This window comes from Alosa pseudoharengus, unplaced genomic scaffold (assembly GCF_046254945.1).
Source record: "Alosa pseudoharengus isolate Yale_2024_CS ecotype anadromous, Long Island Sound unplaced genomic scaffold, YU_APseudo_1.1 YU_APseudo_1.1_scf_3, whole genome shotgun sequence".
NCBI classification, from domain to species: Eukaryota; Metazoa; Chordata; class Actinopteri; order Clupeiformes; family Clupeidae; genus Alosa; species Alosa pseudoharengus.
Genome location: NW_027468718.1, coordinates 1,422,894 through 1,444,577, shown reverse-complemented (window position 1 = coordinate 1,444,577; position 21,684 = coordinate 1,422,894). Strand labels below are relative to the sequence as shown.

The 21,684-nt window shown below is 40.5% G+C and overlaps 1 protein-coding gene across 4 annotated transcripts in view; it reads right to left on the bottom strand.

The window, feature by feature from the left end:
* Window positions 1-21,151, bottom strand: part of LOC143100006 (butyrophilin subfamily 3 member A2-like) — a 40,574-nt gene extending 19,423 nt beyond the window's left edge. Inside the window, exons 1-5 of one of the 4 annotated variants that reach the window (XM_076262933.1) lie at window positions 21,032-21,151; window positions 14,678-14,761; window positions 14,098-14,436; window positions 12,962-13,234; window positions 4,597-4,659 (exon numbers count right to left, since the gene is read on the bottom strand). In XM_076262933.1, coding sequence (XP_076119048.1) covers window positions 4,597-4,659; window positions 12,962-13,234; window positions 14,098-14,436; window positions 14,678-14,732 — 730 coding nt within the window. In that variant the 5' untranslated portion in view covers window positions 14,733-14,761; window positions 21,032-21,151. Of the gene's footprint in view, window positions 1-4,596; window positions 4,660-12,961; window positions 13,235-14,097; window positions 14,437-14,677; window positions 14,762-20,659; window positions 20,665-21,031 lie in introns of those variants that run through there. The other 3 variants (XM_076262930.1, XM_076262932.1, XM_076262931.1) reach the window with 3 other exon arrangements.
* Window positions 21,152-21,684: the final 533 nt, after the last annotated feature.

Here is a 21,684-nt window from a genome sequence, read left to right as displayed (position 1 = left end):
TATGCTGGCATAAGATTATAGTTCCATTTCAAATCAGCCTAGAAAATCGCCATGTTTAATTTTCTGTTGGTCTTATTACACTTTCTAACTTGAGGAGACAAGTTTTAAATAGGAAAATTACCGGAAATCTTAGTCACTTTTAAACGTGATGCTAGCAGGCGAGAAGCTAATTGTCTAAGATTCAATGATCTATGTTAGGCTGGAGCTAAAACTGGTATCGCCAGACTCAGAGAATGGCTGGATGAACTGGAGAAAGGTAAAAATCAATTGTTTAACTCAAGGGGAGGTGGAAAATGAGTGTAATTCCCCAAATGGTGGAATATACCTTTAAGACTACAGATCTTCAACTGTTTCCTCTGCCCACAACTGTTTCAAAATCAAGTCCTCAACACAATAATTCATTATTAAATAATGTAACTATTTAAACTACTCAACTATTTAACTGTTCAGCCATTCCAATTGTCAGTTGTCATCAACTATGGATCCTTACAACTGTTTCCTCTGTCTACAACTGTTTCAAAATAAGAGTCATCACTACAATATTTCACTATTAAATAATTAAACTATTTAAACTATCCAACTACTTAACTGTTCAGCCATTCCAACTATCAGTTGTCATCAACTATGACTCCTGCCAACTGTTTCCTCTGCCCACAACTATTTCAAAATAAGTTATCACTACAATATTTCACTATTAAAATAATTTAACCATTTAAACTATTCAACTATTTAGCTAATTTAACTATTTAGCCTAATTTAGCATTGCAACAACCATGTAAAAAACATTGTAACTATCTCTACATTATCTGTGTTAACACTGTATATTTTACATCACATGTTTTGCATTTTCATACACTGGTAATTCCTTGGAATTACATTTTCTACTTATATTATGCTATCACTATGAAGATAATTATATTATATCAAAAGAAGTCTTCTTCTTCCCACCAAATTTCTGTGTCTAATTCAGCTTCAACCATTTAACGTAGAAACTTCGTTCAAACTGTGTAACATAGGTCTTGAAAAGGACACTTGAGGAATGTATTTTTCACTTTTGTACACTTTATACTTTTTGAGATATTAACAAAAAACAAGCTTAAAAATAGAAATAAATGTAAAAAATAAATGTCCTCACTACAATAATTCACTATTAAATAATTTAACTATTTCAACTGTCAGTTGGTATCAACTATGACTCCCGCCAACTGTTTCCTCTGCCCACAACTGTTTCCAAATAAAAGTTTGCTTTGGATTTTATGTTAATATACAGTATGTTTTGCATTTTTATGCACTGGTTATTTCCTCGAAATTACATTTTCTAGTTATATAGAGCATCACAGTCCCGCCCCTCCTCCGAGAGAGCTTAGTTTCCGGAAGTAAATTTCCCATTCATTTCTCCCATTGACGTTTTGGAAAAATCCGTATCTGAAGAGTTTTAAAGCATGTCTTAGGATAATCAGCTACGGCGTAACTCATAAGCATACAACATATCATTTCGAGTGAAAAAACGAAGAGAAAGTCCAAAAAAATGTCAAAGGTACAACCACCGCGCCTCACTGAATAATATAGGCAAACCCAGCGCGATTTTGCCATTAGAACTTCCAACCAACGACAGCACACGAACCTTTTCCTCCAAACAGTGATTTTTATATAGTGAATGTGCAGTTAATAGCAGTTATTTCAGGAGTAATCGTGTAAATAATAGTGTTTTGGTATTGAATGTTGTATTTACCATCGTGTATTTTATATCGTGTGTGTGTGAAAGCGGTTAACGTTAACGTTAGTAACATTGTGCAGTGCTTCGTATCTGACTGCCATCCTGATGCATGGACCGCTCTTGGACCACCATATTCAGTTTATTAACTTGCTGTGAATTATTACACAAAATGTTCATTAAATGTACGAAGAAGTATTTCTAGGTTAATGATTGATGATATGGCTCGTACAGTATGAGGGCTACAGTAGCCTAGCTAATGTTAACTAGCATTACCAACCTCCCTGCAAAACTCACCACACAACTTTGTAGGTCTTGTCCCTCATGCTGGCCCTTACAAAACTCACAAGCTGACCCTCGGACACACAACAGTCAATAATGTGACCCGAATTAAAGTTTTTTTCACCCCTTTGGACACTCTTGATTTCGTCTTTGAAACAGTGAAATATTCACGGGGGCATGGACGGTTTGCTAACCATTTTAGCAGGTACTGCAGTTTCTAGCCGGTGGTAGCATCCAGCTTGTGCTATCAGCTAGCTAGCTAGTTCAAAAGTTTAAGTACTTAATGAGGATATACAGGGCTTTTTATGCCTTGACTAAGTTGTTGTTTTCTATAAACAACAATTCATGTTTATAGAAACAACAAGGTCACTAAAACATAATATATGTCATACCTGTGTTGCAGCATGTAGGCTAATGTTAGCAGCATTATAATGACATTCTAAATGTCTGAAAGGCTAATGATTAGCCTATCGGCTACCTGAAAAGTTAAGTGTTTAAACTAGCATTTACAGTGTCCTATTTGATGGTGTATTGGTCCTGACTAAGTTTGTGTGATATATAAACCACAATCCTTGTTGATACAAGTACCAATGTTCGTCTAGAAAGTTTTTATTCACATGAAGATTTTCGCCTTATTCAGTAAAAGACTCCGCCATCTTTGTCAATAATTTTCGCTAAAGAGTTTCAAACTATGATCATAACGGCCTTTCCACCAATCAGAGGCATCACTGTGGGATTGTGGGATTGTTCAGGATTGTGGATAATGAAGTACTTATCCAAGACATCGCGAATAAAAGACATTTATCTCAAAACGAGGTTAGTGCCCCGTGAACTTTTGGCGTCTATATGAGCATACACAATTGCATAATAGAGCATCAGTACAGCCGCTAGTACAATCGCTTAGTACAGCCGTAGCTGGTTTTGAGTCTACCATGTGCAGTTAAGTTTTTATGGCTTATACCCGAATTGTCAATGGAGAAATTGCATTGAATTCTTACTTCCGGAAACTCCTGTGGGCGGGACTGTGATGCTCTATTATGCAATCACTATGAAGATAATTATATCATGCCATCACTATGAAGATACTGTTTTTTCATCCAAAAATCCTCAAATGGTATTGGTACCTGGATGAGGAACTTTTGACATGTATTTCATTTTTTAAATGACAAATTCCCAGAATGCCTAGCTAAACAGCTGGTTGACAAAACTGTCTTATATTACCAATGGACACGCGCCTCTGTTTTCACTACTTACATTGACATTTAGCTTACACTTTTATCCAAAGTGACTTACAACAATTAAGGTACAATCAAGGGTGCAGTGCGACTAGGGCATGTTAGTGCAGTCAGGGTGCAGTGCGACTAGGGCATGTTTTGAGCAGCCGCGGTTAAGACATCAATGTCTGCAAAATTCTGTTTGTAACTAAAAAATGTAATTCCGAGGAATTACCAGTGCCTGAAAATGCAAAAAAATATATTAACATAAAATGCAAAAAACAAACTTTTATTTGGAAACAGTTGTGAGCAGAGGAAACAGTTGGCGGGAGTCAAAGGAGTAATAGTTGATGATAACTGACAGTTGGAATGGCTGAACAATTAAATAGTTGAGTAGTTTAAATGGTTAAATTATTTAATAGTGAATTATTGTAGTGAGGATTTTTTTTTATTATTTTAAAGTATATTTTTGGGGCTTTTTGCCTTTATTTGGACAAGACAGTGGAGAGTGACAGGAAGCAGGTGGGAGAGAGATGGGGTGGGCTCGGGAAATGACCGCAGTGTCAGATTCAAACCTGGGTCCCCGTGGGCACTCGGGCCAGTATATGGTACGGGCGCTGTAGCCTGCTACGCCACCGGATTTTTATTTTAAAACAGTTGAGGGAAGAGGAAACAGTTGGCGGGAGTCATAGGTGATGACAACTGACAGTTGGAATGGCTGAAAAGTTAAATAGTTGGATAGTTTAAATAGTTAAATTATTTAACAGTGAATTATTGTAGTAAGGACTTAAATTTTGAAACAGGTGTGGGCAGAGGATACAGTTGAACAGGATCTGTAGTATTAAGAGAGCCAGATTGTATGCTTAAAGCCTGAGACAGAGTATATAGTTTAAAAGTTGAATGTAGATAGTGTAATGGATGTTGATAGACAGTTTGTTTAATTGATGTTGATAGATGGTGGATGATTAATGGGTGGATGAGTGAATGGTTTGAAGAAGATGGATGGAAAGACAGTTGGATGGAATGTGCCTTATATCCTTGTAGAATGGAGAGACACTTTCATCAAGTGAAAACAGTGTTGCATTGTGACATGTTGTTCCCTCGTTTGTTTGAAATCTCTGATTGACCACCTGTTCGAGGGATTTGCAACAGCCTTTCCCAGCTGTTTATAACATGTTTGTAGCATGTCAGTGTTCAACAAAATTATTTTTAAAAACGGAGGGGATCTCAAAAAGTAAAAGTCGTAGAAATATGAAGTCATAGGACAAAAAATGTAATAAGAAGAAGACTTCAGATAACAGAAGAGTGCATTTTCTTGTACTATAATAAATCAACAGTTTTGTTTGTGTGTGTGAGTGTGGAATCGGTATGCAAACTGGAACTTACTATCAGACCAAATGCACAGACCACTACTGCAGTCTGCAAAATATCCACACTTGTGCGAGATACCTTCAAATGTAAAAAAGAAAGAACGAATGACTTGACATCATTTACTGAGAAATGTGATAGTTAAAGGTGCGATTTGTAGGATTGTTACCGAACATTCTGTAGGCCAAAATCAAAACACTGGTGAACGTTCTCAAGACTACCAGACGAGAGCCTCTTCTGGGTTGCCAGATGTAACGTTAATGAAGACTTAGCTAACGTTAGTTGACCTGCAGCTGCTTTAACGTTTCTCCAACCATGACAGCTACACATTACGGAAACAGTGAAAACAAAAAATACCTGCGTAACATATTTAGCTGAAGTTAGCGATGCAGATGAAGTTTAGCCTAGGCTACCTTGTGGAGAAATATGGCCAGCTCTGCGTCAGACTTGATATTCTTCGTTTGACGAAGACGTCACCATCTCAGGAAGCTCCTCCGATGTCCACTTAATTTGTTTCTTGTTTTCATTTTGGAAATTTGCCTGCCTCTCGTAGGCATTCATGACTACAACTGACAGCTGTTGACAGTTGGCCTTTGAATAGTTATTGTTATTTAGTTATTTAGTTGTTAGTTATTTGAATAGTAATTTGGCAACCCAAATAGGAGGACGCGCTAGCCCATTATTAATACGCTATTCTAGAATTAATCGTTCAAAACATAAACGAAAATTCCAAGAGATTCCGCCCAGTAACTAATTTTTTTTCATGGGTTTTACGGGTTAGAGTAATGTTGTCAAATAAGCCATTACTTCAATTCATCGTGTTTCCTTACTCTCATGATGAATGGTTACAGTTTATTTTCCATTATTTCCTACATACTAGTCCTTTAACTAGAAAATGTAATTCCGAGGAATTACCAATGCATGAAAATGCAAAACATATGATGTAAAATATAATAGCATAGTTGATGATAACTGACAGTTGGAATAGTTAAACTCTTAGTTGAGTAGTTTAAATTGTTAAATTATTCAATAGTGAATTAGTAGTGAGGACTTTTTAAATTATTCAATAGTGAATTAGTAGTGAGGACTTTTATTTTGAAACAGTTGTGGGCAGAGGAAAGAGTTGGTGGGAGTCATAGTTGATGACAACTGACAGGCAGAATGGCTGAACAGTTAAGTAGTTTAAATAGTTAAATGATTTAATAGTGAATTATTGTAGCGAGGACTTTTATTTTGAAACAGTTGTGGGCAGAGGAAACAGTTGAGGATCTGTAGTCTTAAAGGAGCATTTCACCGCTGGAAAGATGATTGTGTATTTAAATTGGGTCATTTATGTAGTAGAAATGTGGAGTCATCATAGAAGTCAGTGTCTTCTTGACCGAGAAAAAGGCAAAAATGTGTTTTTGGCTCATGTGGAACTCCCACAATTCCCTGCCTTTCACTGCTCTTCGCTGCCCTACCAAGCCACTCCCCCAGGAAGCCTAGCTGCCCTACCAAGCCACTGCCCCAGGAAGTAGCTGAGGCCTGGCTACAAGCACACATGCATTCATTAATTTTGGCATTAATAAGGATTCTAAAATTAAAACGATCATTGTTTTATGTTACACTCAATCTTGTGGCCATATATCGCAGGTCCTGTTCTTCATACGGAAAATTTAAAAAATTGCTATTTTGCAAAAGTTACCAGCACATCATTAGGCTACATGTTTGCACAAAAATCACACATTTTACAGATGTCCCGCAAATTGACAGCAGAGGCTAGCATACCCGACATTTAACCAATAAATAATAATGTCTGTGCCTATAAGGGGTTTGCACGGACACGTTCTGGCCGGTAACCATGGTAACCCAGCACGCGCGGCCATATTGGCGATACTCAGTGAATGAAGTGCAATGGAGTATTATGCACTTTGGATATCTTACGTGATTGTAGCCGTGTCTAAACAACAGAAAAGCTCATCAAAATGCGTCTAAGATGCAAAGGCATAAAGGGCAGGACTTGGACCACAAAAAAGGTTCAATATTTCGAGAAATTACGATTTATTGGTGGTGCAGATGGGTGAGGGAGACGCAGTACCCAAGTCAAACCGCAAAAGCCTCCTTACCTCTGATTGGGGCAGCCGTGGCCTACTGGTTAAAGGAAAATTCCGGAATTTAGCACTTTGAGTCCCTTTTCTGGTTTGTTTTGGATGAACTAGAGTGGTGGACACCGAAATTTTAATGATTGGTCCTGTCTCGACTTTTCTGACTCGTTTTGAATCGCCTTTGACTTCTCAGAGTGGCTGCAAACAGGCATACTGTAGGCTACTCAAACATGTCCTAAAACAACCCGTAACGTTCGTTTTTTCGGACTTGTAACCGGAGGGTTGCCGGTTCGAAACCCGACCAGTAGGCACGGCTGAAGTGCCCTTGAGCAAGGCACCTAACCCCTCACTGCTCCCCGAGCGCCGCTGTTGTTGCAGGCAGCTCACTGCGTCGGGATTAGTGTGTGCTTCACTTCACTGTGTGCTGAGTGTTCACTAATTCACGGATTGGGATAAATGCAGAGACCAAATTTCCCTCACGGGATCAAAAGAGTATATATACTTATACTTAAACTTACTTACTTATAACTTCTGGCATTATTCTCCCTGGTTTTTAATAACTTTTGGAAGTCGATAATACTCCAGCTTTTTGTGGCATTTCACGTTGCGATGTTTTGAAACGTGTATGCGGCAACAGGAGCTTCCAATCACGAGGGAACAATTTAGCATTGTACGCGTCAAAGGGATGCAATAACGCCACCAACAACAACCAAAACTACTCATAGTCAACATGTAAATTAAATGTAACGTTTCATTGTGAATCAAATTAAAATGTTCTCCTCTTTGCAAACGTAGGCATATGGTGACAGATTAATTTAATAATGTTGCAAAGATACTGCATCAATCCGTAGGCCTATGTTTCATTAGGCTACTAGGCTATTTGTTTCGCCTTTCTCTTTATTCATTTAGGCTAGGTCTTTTTATTCAGTTATTCATCATCTTCCATCCTTCGCACTATTTGTGTAGTCACCTGTCACTCATCATCGTAAGGGAGGTGTTTTGAATCATTCCCATGGTACCAGTGTTGTAGTACTCGAGTCCAGGACTCGGACTCAAGTCAAGCCAGGACTCGAGTCATGAGCTAAATTTAGAGACTCGTGACTTGACTTGGACTTGAGCACTGAATGACTTGAACTTGGACTCGGACTCGTACATTCAGACCATGCAGACTCGGAAATTAGGCTATAATTGTAATATGTCATTAGAATATTATATGGTATAGGATTTTAATATCTATTATTTTTAGTATTAATATTAGTGCAATGCTTACTGCTTCATGTCATACATCACACGTCACGCCATGTTCCTACAATAACGGACGTTAACTTTAATGGTGCCAAATGCCTGGAGACATAAATGCCCCGAAGGTTGTCAGTTTTGCATTTAATAGTGACTCGACTCGGATGAGTAGTGGACTCGACTCGGACTTGACTTGGAATTTTTTTTAATGACTTGGACTTGACTCGGACTTGAATACTGGAGACTCGAACCTGGACTTGGACTCGAGGCATAGTGACTACAACACTGCACGGTACAATCATCAGCCAATCAAGGTGGTCACTTCAGTCAAGCTCGTGCATGAGTAATGACGTCATCCATAGCAACGAAGACTCTTAGTTTAGGAGTTGTCATTTTTCCTTACTAAGAGTAGGTCTGAAAGGCTTTGTGAATAACTTAAGAGAAAAATCCTAGCTAAAATCTTTTAGTGCGATTTAGGAGTACTCCTAGTGGTAAGATAAAAGGTTTTGTGAATACGGCCCCAGATGTTTTTCTCGGTCTGACCTATTGGTGCAATCTAAAACACGGCACTAATTAGCCATTTTCATTGATGACGTTCGGGATATACTTCAGTGCCTAATGCTTTCTTATATACGGCGGCATCCAATGAACGAACAAAAGGTGCGAACGAAACCATTTTTAATTAAATGTCATTAACAAAGACATCGTAAAACACTGACAGCTAATATTGTGTCACTAGCAACCTACATCTGTCCTCTGTGAAATACAGTAACATGTTCAGCTCTTGACGCAAAATTACAATTTTTACATCATTGAAAGCAGGAACTGCAACACTGAAATACGTATTTCTCCCATCTCAGGGGAAACTGAGGGAATGATGCACGACCATTCAAAAACATGTTTTTGATTTTTCCTGTTTTGATATAATTTGATATAAATGTCAGTCATTATCAATCACTTTCACTTTTCTTCATTGCTGTGGCCATTTATGATCCAATCAGCAACATATCAGAAATATAGAAAATAACATGTCATGTACCAGATATCAACAGGAACTCAAAGAGGACCCATAGAGCCTATCCTCGGGCCTCAAATGTTTGTGTGTCTGCAACGTTGTTACATGTGTGACATCCCCAACCAGCTGTTATGTAGGCTATAACCACATCAAATTAGATCCTGTAGCATGAGTAGGGGAAGTGTTTAGGGTGTGTGTGTGTGTGTGTGTGTGTAGTGTCATGTAGGCTATAACAACATCAAATTAGATTGTGTAGCATGCGCAGCACAGGTGAAGTGTTTCAGGGTATCTGCACATTTTCTAAGTCCAAATTTAAAGACTTTTAAGTCATTTTTAAGACATCTAAATGTAAAAATTAAGACTATAGCACGGCAAAAAAGATACATACGACAACTTAAAACTGTTTTATGCAATAGTTTTTTTTTTCTACTAATTTGAACACCCACCCCAATTTGGATGTCTACAGAAGTTACCTGTGAATTACCTTCACAGCTATAAATGCCCAATTTTAGGGTCTGGGCTGCTTCTTTTGAAGCTGGCTGTACATATCTGGTTGTGCTACTGGTTGAGACTGACTGTTCTTCACCTGTATCTAGTAGCCTAGGCTACTTGCCAAACATGTGTACTGGACTGGATTCCCTTCAATATTTTTTTCAAAGGTAGACTAAGCTATTTAAATATTTTAATAGGCCTAATTTATATAATTTACTCATCTATTGTCCCATATGCAGCACAGCAAATCAAAGTTGATCCACTACTTTAAATTTTGCACACCAGTTGTATTTAAACCAACCAAAGCTTGACTGAAACATTGTAAAACCATTGACTTGTTTTAAAAAATGTATGGGAAAAGTGAAACCACCCCATTAATTAAGAGACAGGTCCTCCTCTCATGTTCCTGCTGAAAAACTGCTAGTTTTATCTCAAGCACGCACGCAAATGTTATGTAGCCAACATTTTATGTAGTCGCCGACAAAAAAAAAAAGTGGTTATATTTCACAACTTTTGCGAAGTACTGGGAAAACAAGCTGCAGACAGATATTATATTTTATATTATATTTTACTCGCTCTGTCGCACTCGCTGGCGGTCCCATAGCTACACAAACCTCCTTTTCAAAAATTCAAGACATTCCAGACAATTTAAGACTTTTTTAGGCCTTAAAAACCGAAAGTTGTATTTAAGACTTTTTAAGGATCCGCAGGAACCCTGGTGTTTTCGGGTCATTGAGTGTTGTGGAAGTATTTTTGGGTCATTGAGTGTTGTGGAATACTACTAATTTTTAAGAAGCTCAATAACAAATACCGTATTTTCCTTTATGAGTCACATCAGTCAAAAAATACGTAATAAAGAGGAAAAAAACATATTCACACATATTAAACAAGTCGCACCATTTATCTTTTTATTTATTTTAATAATAAATTATTTATTAATTTATTTCACAAAATCCAAGACTATTTTTTGACTGGTGCGACTTATACTCCGGAGCAACTAGTCCGGAAAATGCGCTATGCATGATATAGTTTTTTATTAAATCCATAGGGTGGAACAATCGGCAACAATTATGTTTAAATGTAGGCTAGTGCTGCTTCAGCCTCTGGCAAGCTCAGAAGGGGGCGGCAAACGACAGGTAGCTTGAGAGCGACGTGTTGAAGACCCAGTGTAGGACAACGACTTTTCATTGGCAACAGTATTAAAGGGACACCAGGCAAGCCTGATGCTTTTTCTCTACGAAACTCCCCCTTGCTTGGTCTGAAGCTCTTTTCCTTTTCTTTGCATCTTCTGTCAAGGGTTTTCATTGCTTCTTCGCCGGCTCTGCCATTATACACACGTTTGCAACAATCTTTAGCGTTTCTTTAGCCTGCCTGCATCGGTCAGCGGGTAGGATACACTGAACTTGCAAGCGGGATATTCTTCCTACAGGCAGTAGGGGCGGGCGAGAGAGTCTTCATTCGCCCTGTAACGAGTCATTTAACCATATACCGACTTACGAAGATAATTAACACGAAAACGTTGCCTGGTGTCCCTTTAAACCAACCAACCAACAAACATAAATTAAACAGACCTGTTTAATTTCCATAATCTTTGTTAAGTGAACACATAAAAAAGTTTGTCAGTTTGTCAGCAGTCTAAAGATATTATGCCAGCTTTGTATATAGTTTGGTTACCTAACAACCGAGGCTTAAAGACGATCAGTGAGTGCGTTCAAAGTCGCAAACATAGGCGAACGTTCGCAATCGATTTGAAACATATTTCAGTTTCCCTTGAACATTATTGGAATATAGAATCAATATGAACATTTTCTTCTAAAACATAGATAGGAAGGTAAGTAACAAGTCACTCTATATGACGCAGGAGACCGGGGGTTCAATTCCCAGTCGCTGCAGCAATTTTGAAGGTGCATCTCTCACAGCTGCTTATAATGCTCTGTTAATACCTAATAAGTACATGTTATTCTAAAGCATTACCCACAAGCCTAGAGTGCCCTCTTGCAGCTGTAGACGGTAATTTTTCAGTATAAGTAAGTATATATATACTCTTTTGATCCTGTGAGGGGAATTTGGTCTCTGCATTTATCCCAATCAATTAATTAGTGAAACACACTCAGCACACAGTGAACACACAGTGAGGTGAAGCACACACTAATCTTGAGGCAGTGAGCTGCCTGCTACAGCGGCGCTCAGGGAGCAGTGAGGGGTTAGGTGCCTTGCTCAAGGGGACTTCAGCCGTTCCCACTGGTTGGGGTTCGAACCGGCAACCATCTGGTTACAAGTAGGCCACGGCTGCCCCTCATGTAGGGTTCATGTCAATTCATACTAACTGACATTTTAAAAAATGTTAAATTATATATTTTGATATATAAGTCGCACCTGACTATAAGTCGCAGGATCAGCCGAACTATGAAAAACAGTGCAACCGGAAAATACGGTAATCATATAGGCTAGGCTACGGCTGTAACCACTTTGCCCACTATTTTCCTGCTTGATGCTGGAGAGAACTCATTATTGTTTTCTTTAAATTGCCCACACCACTATTTGCATGAGACAAGACTGTAAGAAAGACTGTAAGACTCGGCTAGGATTACCTTACATAGCCTATGCGATAAATGAGTGTGCCCAATGCAGTAAAACTCCCATGATGACTTTGGACATTTAGTGACCAACTGCTAAATCGTTTGAAAAATATATGGTCTAGAGCCAGCATTACCATACAGGATAGTTTGAAACTGTTTCTATGACTAAAGTTTGTTTTGACGGGTGAGTTTGTGCTACCGCAGTCATTTAACAGAGAGCAACACCTCTCACTTCTGTTTGAGGTTCTACAATAAATTTGTTGTGCTGTTATTTTTAATAGCAACAGCCTTTTACAGGGTTCCCACTCTAAGTCAAATGTAAAATTCCATGACTGACTAAAAATTCCATGACTGACCAAAAATAATAAAATTCCCTGACTTTCCTTGTCTAGAATAGACTCTAAAATTCCATGATATTCCAGAAATTCCTTGACCCGTGGGAACCCTGCTTAAAACACATTTTGCAGCATGACACTATGCAATCCAAATATGGACACTTCCTTTGTATAAGCAAGCAATTGTGAAAGTTCAAAGGCGGGTCTAGGCTGAGAACGGAATCTGATTGGCTGTATTTCAGCCTTTAAACACATTTTGCAGCGGGGCTTTGTTTGTTCTGGATCTGATGCCACAAAACCAAACCAATTTTCAAACAACTCTTGGGAACGAGCTCTTCCCTGTCCGCTGCCATGTCAGTGTTTCCCATACATTGAGTTATTTGTGGCATCAGTTGTTTGAAAATTGGACCATCATTTTAACCATACTCTCAAACAGGGCATCTCTGACTTGACGCATCATTCCATACTCTGTTTTTTCTCTGAACACGCTGAATCATATAATGTAATAATGTGTGATAATATATAATAATATTTACTGAATTGATTTTTTACTATAAATTGACTGCAGTTCTTGTTTTTCTAATGTTGCAAGTAACTTTGGATAAAATCATTTGCAGAGTACCAACATAAGACACTTACGTGGGACTTGCACCTCCATTTCTCTGGTCTGTCCTGGGCTTCTGATCCTGCAGAGAAACCTGCTGCTGTCACTCTGCTTAACAGTGACTGAGCTCTTCACTCTGAGGCCCTCAGGGAACCTCTGGATACATGGGGGATCAACTGGGAGAGTACGGCCCTCACTGTCCAGCCACTCCATCTGGGGCTCAGAGGACCAGCCTGAGGATTCACACTGCAGACGCACGTCTCCACTTTCCAAGCTCTCCGCCGAGATGTTTGGAGTGGAGCCAACAGCTAGTGGGGAACACAATAAAATGAGATGCAGTGAGTATACAGGTCAGCATAAGCATGTGATTGTGAAAAGACAAAAAAGCAGAAAAATATAGGAAGACAGTGGAGTGGAGACCCAAACTACCACCACTATGACCGGTAAAGTGGAGACCCAAGCTACCACCACTATGACCGATGCAGCCTGTACGTCTAGTATCGAACCATAGGAATTTCGATTGGCTGACGCCGTGGACCTCATCCAATCACAGCGCTCTATTTTGTTAGAGAGTCTTAAGGCGGGCTTAACAGGATGACGACAGTCCTGCGACGGTGACGGACAAGGAAGGTGGCTATGGCGAACGAAGAGCGGTTGTTTGAATCGGCGTTGGCGTCAACTTTGGAGGAGTTGGACTTGTGCTTTTCTTTGAAAGTTGAGCAACACAATGCACTTAAGTCATTCCTTTCGAAGAAGGATGTATTTGCCGTTTTGCCGACCGGATACGGATATGGTCGTAGCGCTGGCCTATTGCATGCCTAGGCAGTTTGAAAGACAATTCTCTGCCCGCCCCTTGGGTTAAGCAGGTGAATGATTCGATTCCAGACTATACATTTCAATGATATAGGATGGCCCGCCAGGCTAGATGCAGGCCTACTGTACACGCTCAAATCACATGCACCATATTGTTTTGTGTAAAAGCCATAATTCCACTTATAACCAGCAGGGGGCACAACAAACTTTTTATTACAACTTTGATGATGTTTAGTCAACAGTGGGGGCCCACCAAGACCATCAAGCCACTTGGTCATTTAAGCAGATTTTCAAGGAGATGCACATCTAGAGTTTTATGAGTGATGGAACAGGAGGTGAGATTCACATCAGTACTTACTCTCCACTTTGACAGACACTGTCACTTCAGCAGGCATAGTGTCAGTCGCGATGTAACACCGGTATGTGTTTGCGTCTGAGCGTCTGACTCCACTCAGCTTCAGTGAGAGGATTCCTCTCTGCAGTTCCTCTGTGAACAGACTGGTCCTCCCTCTGTAGGCTGGGAGCTGCTGGTCTGTCCAGTCCTGGCGATTTTTGTGATGATGCACAATATCACGCCCAATCAGCCACGTCACCTCATCATCCACTGCGCTGGTGCTGGGCTTGAGGGAGCAGGGCAGGATCAGGTCTTCACCAACCACACCGACTACAGGACCATCTGGACCCACCACCTCCACACCTTCAGGAACAACACACCATGACAACACACCATGACAACACACCATGACAACACACCATGACAACACATCAGGACACACCACCTCCACACCTACAGGACAGAAACAACACACCATGACAACACACCATGACAACACACCATGACAACACATCAGGACACATCACTTCCACACCTACAGGACAGAAACAACACACCATGACAACACACCATGACAACACACACACACACACGCTCTCTGTACCTGCTGTGGTGGATATGATGCAGAGAACCAAGAGACTCCAGTGTAAATCCTTCATGTTGGCAAGATGGCACACAACACAACGACCTGAAAACACACACACACACACACACACACACACACACACACACACACACACACACACAGTACCTTCCATGAATATTACCATGATAGATCTGCAAATAACAAAATGCAGCAGTTATTACATAATGTGGTGTTGTTCCCTGATGCGGTGTAGCAAGGTTCAATCATCTTTTCCAGGGTCATGTGAACACATTCCTAACTTTGGGGCCTTGCCCAACAACTCATATGAGAAAAGAGAATGGAAAGGTGTTTACATAGTGGTTTCAAATTTACAAACAAGAAAATCATGGAAGCCTGGAAATCTTAACATGATCTATCTATCTGTTGACCCTTTTCTACATAATGTCTTCATGTAACTGTGACCACACAGTAGGCTACACTACACTACACTACACTACACTACACTACACTACACTAGCGTCTGACTAACACACTGACCACACAGTGGGCTATCCTACACTACACTACACTACACTACACTACACTAGCGTCTGACTCTAACACACTGACCACATAATGAAGCTGAAGTTGGCGATGGAGTTGAGTTTAGATTCCACCTTAAACATTGCAGTTTTCTACCACCAGGGGGCAGTGTTGACCACATTTCCGAGAGGACACAGGCATTTACCAGCCAAGTAGTAGCAGGCTCTCCCCACAGACTTACAGTATCATCATTTCTCCTTTGATAAATCATGTTTTTTATTCAATATATCAGTAGATATCGCACTTGTCTTTTATAAATCAGTAGATATTGCACTTGTCTTTTATTCAATAAATAATTAGATATTGCACATGTCTTATTAAATAAATCAGTAGATATTGCACATGTCTTATTAAATAAATCAGTAGATATTGCACTTGTCTTATTAAATAAATCAGTAGATATTGCACTTGTCTTATTAAATAATATCGCACTTGTCTTATTAAATAAATCAGTAGATATTGCACTTGCCTACATAGACTATAGGACTACCAGTGATAATAATAATTAGATATTGCACATGTCTTATTCAATAAATCAGTAGATATCGCACTTGTCTTTTATTAAATAAATCAGTAGATATTGCACTTGCCTACATAGACTATAGGACTACCAGTGATGCTCGCTCTCTCCTGTTAGGCCGGGAGCCAGGTCCACTCCTCAGAATGTTCTACCTTTTTTTCACTATTTTTTCCTATTATCTTATACCTTGGGCCATCACAAGTTATCCTGTACCTTGGGCCATCACAAGTTATCCTGTACCTTGGGCCATCACAAGTTGATAATGACCACCCCCAACTCGGCCCCGTTTGGTCTCAGGGGCCAAAAAACACCCTTTTTGTGAAAAGCTTTTGGCGGAATGATGTAATTGTAAATATTAAGGTACTACAGCTACATATATGGTCATATAACCCCAAAATTGTGCATGGTGTATCCTGACACATAGGGGGAAACTGGCAAAAAAAGATTCCGGGGATTGCTGCCTTTTTGCTGTTGTTTGCACCCTCAACATACCCCAAAAGACAAAAAAATGTCTGTCCGCCTGACAAATTGTCATCAAAAGTGATAATTATCAAGCATTTTATCACTACCTCAAAGGTACATGAAAAACTTCCCAAGTTTATAAGCTTCAATTTAAGTCCAAGATGACCTTTCTATCTAGAGGATTATCTAGTTCTCCACTGTACCTCAAATCGGAGAAACAGAATTTTCAAGTCTAGAGAGGAGTCCTGTGGTCAGAAGGCAGCCTGGACATATTCTGGAGTAGGCCTAAGTGTTACACTTGGGGTGGAGAGAGTGGTGAGGGTGGGTGTCTGCATGCTACAGTATGAGATACCTACAGGGCAGCCCTGTGGTCAGAAGGCAGCCTGGACATGTTATGTGGTGTTATGGTGTGTTGTCATGGTGTTAGGCCTGCTCGATTATGGCAAAAATCACAATCACGATTATTTTGGACAAAACTGTAATCACAAAATCGTAATGATTAACGAGTATTCATGGGGTTGGGGAGGGATACCTTAGCCTTATCTGTTATTTCCACCACCCCAGAAAAATATCTAATAGGCTATAATAAGGAAAATACGGTCGGAAACCAGGTGAAATTAAATAAAATAAGTCTTCTAGATGAGAGAAATCTAAGGTCACCAAGCCATATCCTGATACACACAGGAACGAGCGCAGGAGTGGCTGATTCACCAAATTTTGCTGCTCTTATTTTTTCATTATATGTGCCCTCTTATTTACTTATTTACTTACTTTTTTGTTTACTTGAATGTTATGTTTGTCTGTGGACTTAAAATTGGTAAAATATGTCTTGTCTCCACCGTGGGATAGTGAGAAACGTAATTTCGATCTCTTTGTATGTCTGGAACATGTGAAGAAATTGACAATAAAGCTGACTTTGACTTTGACTTTTTGACTTTGACTTCACTCAGAGCAGTCGCAGACAAGGCCCCACAAACTACCATTCCCTCTGCTGCCCAGGAAAGACCCCCACCCCCTCACATTCCAGAAGGTCTCCATGGCCTGTGCACTAGGGGCTGACTACCATTACGACATCCTCACCGAGCTTGTCATAAAGCTCGTTTAAATGGTCATATGACACCTCCTTGCCAGTTTGTTTGGTCTGTGCAGAGTCAATGGTAGGCTGCAGGGTGACTCCCTTGGTCTGTACACTATGGCTCAGCTCTTGGCACTGTGGATTACCACATATTTAAACTTTCTGAGAGCAGAACAGAGCCCCAATGTTTACACAAAGCCTGGAAAAATACACAAAATCAAGCTCAAACATAGTTGTGGTGAAGACAGCTCCGCAATCTATTAAAGGTCAATGGGTCATCCAGAAACATAATCACTCCTGAACTCAATGGTATCTACAAACTACCCTCATGATAATGACGGCATTAACTTGGCCATACCTATCTACATAATTTCCTCAGGCTCTTTTCCTGATTTTTTTCTGCATTCAGAATCAGTCCAATGGTCTGATTTACTTTTGTTTTCAATTGTGGGTGACTTTAAAATGTAAGCCACATGAAGCTAAGTCCACTCTCCACATGGTGGAATGTACTGTATTGTGGAGCTAAGTCCACTCTCCACATGGTGGAATGTACTGTATTGTGGAGCTAAGTCCACTCTCGCCCGAGTTCTGTGATCACTCCTCCCAGGCTGTACGACTAACTTCGTATTGGCTATGGTGGCTAATGTTTCACTGTGTCAATGGATCTCCAACTTCCTATAGGAAACGTTGTTAAAAGCTGTAATCGTGTCTCATTATGGATCTCCAACTTCCTATAGGAAACATTCTTAAAAGCTGTAATCGTGTCTCATTGAATGGCTTATGGTGCAGACGGGACCATTGACATCTCGCCTGCTAGCATCACGTTTAAAAGTGACTAGGATTTCCGGTAATTTTCCTATTTAAAACTTGTCTCCTCTCAAGTTAGAAAGTGTAATAAGACCAACGGAATATCAAATGTAGCGGTTTTCTAGGCTGATTTGACATGGAACTATACTCTCATTCAGGCGTAATAATTCAGTCACTAACCAATTCGTCTGCTGCAGCTCAACCTTGTTGCTGGAAGTTAGCCTACGGGGACTATTTTCAGGTGCTGCATGATATCATTGTGCTGCTGCGCCCATGGTGTTCCTTGCTTATGACGCTGGAATGAGAGTAGAGTTCCATGTCAAATCAGCCTAGAAAATCACCACGTTTCATTTTCCGTTGGTCTTATTACACTTTCTAATTTGAGAGGAGACAAGAGGAAGATGACTGAGTTGTGCAGGTCAGTAAAGCGCTGCATTATGATGACCTCAATGACAAGTACGCTGCATTATGATGACCTCAATGACAAGTATGCTGCATTATGATGACCTCAATGACAAGTACGCTGCATTATGATGGCCTCAATGACAAGTATGCTGCATTATGATGGCCTCAATGACAAGTATGCTGCATTATGATGGCCTCAATGACAAGTATGCTGCATTATGATGACCTCAATGACAAGTATGCTGCATTATGATGGCCTCAATGACAAGTATGCTGCATTATGATGACCTCAATGACAAGTATGCTGCATTATGATGACCTCAATGACAAGGATGCCGATCCAGCCACATGTGACCTACTAGACATGGCCACATTTGTGGACCCACCTTTCAAGGATGTATGTTCAAAGAGACAGGGTTGTGGGGACACCCACACACACACTCACACTTACACACACACACACACACACACACTCATACACACACACACACACTTCACAGGGTTGCCTTGAAACAGAGAGTTGTGGCTGAGGCAAAGGCCCTCTTGCCTGATGAGGAGAGCTGTGAGCCTACTCCAGCTTTGCTGCCAGCAGAGGCACCATTGTAAGTGTTATAGGGCATCCCTGAACCCTGAAACAGGGGTAGTCTCATTTTCCTGGCACGGAACTTGTAAGAAATGTGCAAGTTTAGGTATACAGCATACTTCGTCAAGCCTACCTCATTATTGTGACATTATGCAGGCATTATTTTTGCTTTCGGTATTCTAGGTAATTTATTTTCTATACATTTTATTTTTTGACTCCTTGTGCAGTTAAATATTTACAAACAGGTCAGGTATGTACTGTGTAGCCTAGTGTTCTCCTCTCTGCACAGCTCTCTCTGTATTGGCCAATTGGTTTATTATACTGGCTATTAACAGTAGCCTATGTTTTGTGTTACCTTTATTGTTCTCTTGTTGTAAATCTGTAGGCCTGTGTTGTCACTCAGGGTCGACCCACTGTATTGGTCTACTGTGAACGCTACTGGACATAAGACACACATCTCCGGACCTACCTCACCATGCCATCAAAACATTCACCATGCCATCAAAACATTCACCATGCCATCATCAAAACATTCACCATGCCATCAAAACATTCACCATGCCATCAAAACATTACTGGACATAAGACACGCCTCTCCGGACCTACTTCACCATGCCATCAAAACATTCACCATGCCATCAAAACATTCCGACTGTCAGCTACTGGCTATTTCTTGAAACAAGCTAACATCACAGACCACTCAAACATCACAGACCACTCAATCATCACAGACCACTCAAACGGTGTACCATGCTGCTTACATTACAGACCACTCAAACATCACAGACCACTCAAACGGTGTACCATGCTGCTTACATCACAGACCACTCAAACGGTGTACCATGCTGCTTAGATCACAGACCACTCAAACATCACAGACCACTCAAACATCACAGACCACACAAACATCACAGACCACTCAAACATCACAGACCACACAAACAGTGTACCATGCTGCTTACATCACAGACCACTCAAACATCACAGACCACTCAAACATCACAGACCACTCAAACGGTGTACCATGCTGCTTATGTGGGGTAACCCATGCAGATCAGGTACCCACACTTACATCACAGACCACACAAACGGTGTACCAAATTCTATATAGCAGGTTATCAATGTAAATTGTAGCTTTGTGGAATGAAAGATGACTTACAAATTGACTGACAAGGTTTGGTTGATTTGACCAAATTCAACAAGAGCGTACTAATTATTGATTGACCTTGGAATAAGCCTCCCAGCATCATCCAACACCCCTTCCCATCCCACTACTTTACATCCCCAGTGCTAGCATGCTAGTGCTAGCATGGATGGTACTAAGGCTACATTCATTCAGAGGGCTGTGTTGTTTGAAGACATGCCAAGTGCAATATTTAACACAGGCATTCCGTCACCTCGTTAATTCACGATTCATCATGTCAAATCTCTGGCCAACCACTCTGACAACAATAACACAGCTAAGCTGTCGGCTAACTTCCTGTTTAGCTCTTGGTCGTGCTTAGCAAAAACATACGTTTCTGAATCACAGAACTATTATAAAGGCCACTGGCTTGGCTTACTCACAGGTCAGGAAGATCTTTCTTCTGTGCATCTTGAACTTAACGTTAAGAAGTCCGAATGGCTGTGTATGTAACCTAACGTTGTGTCGGTCGCAAAACTTTCGACAGGGAGTTAAGCATAGACAGTAGCTACTGAAACTTTCCCTTCTTCTTCTTGTTTTATTGGCAAGAAGACATTCAAAGTACAGTATTTAACACAGGCATTCTGTCACCTCGTAATTAACGATTCATCATGTAAAATCTCTGGCCAGCCACTCTGACAACAATAACACAGCTAAGCTGTCGGCTAACTTCATGTCTAGCTCTTCCATGCTTAGCAAAAACATACGTTTCTGAATCAAAGAACAATTAGCAGCTATAAAGGCCACTGGCTTACTCACAGGTCAGGAAGATCTTGAACTCAACGTTAAGAAGTCCAAATGGCACGAGCAGTTGTAGGATAGTATGTGTGTGTATGTGTGAAGTATTGTCGGTCGCAAACTTTCTCTTCATCGAAGAAAAGTAACTTCTGAAAACTTCCGGTTTAGAGGCATGGAGACGGCAGCCGTACTACGGTGTTCATTTTAGGACATCCTCAGACTCAGTTGTCAGACTCAGAAAAACCTCTGTCATCTTCAGACAAAACTGCCTCAGCGTCAGAAAAACCTCTGTCATCTTCAGACAAAACTGTCTCAGCGTCAGAAAAACCTCTGTCATCTTCAGACAAAACTGCCTCAGCGTCAGAAAAACCAGACTCAGGTGTCAGACTCAGAAAAACATCTGTCATCTTCAGGCAAAACTGCCTCAGCTTCAGAAAAACCTCTGTCATCTTCAGACAAAACTGCCTCAGCGTTAGAGTTTAGATTCTCTGACCGAGCCCGAGCCCGAACTTGACCCGACCCGACCCGCGGGCCGGGTCGGGCCGATATTTCCAGCCATATCCTCGGGCCGGGCCGGGCCGGGTCCTTGATCAAGCTTGCTTTTTTTTTCTTCTAATCATTAGCCTACTTGGGTGGGGAGCTAAAGCTATGCCATAGTCAGACTCAGAAA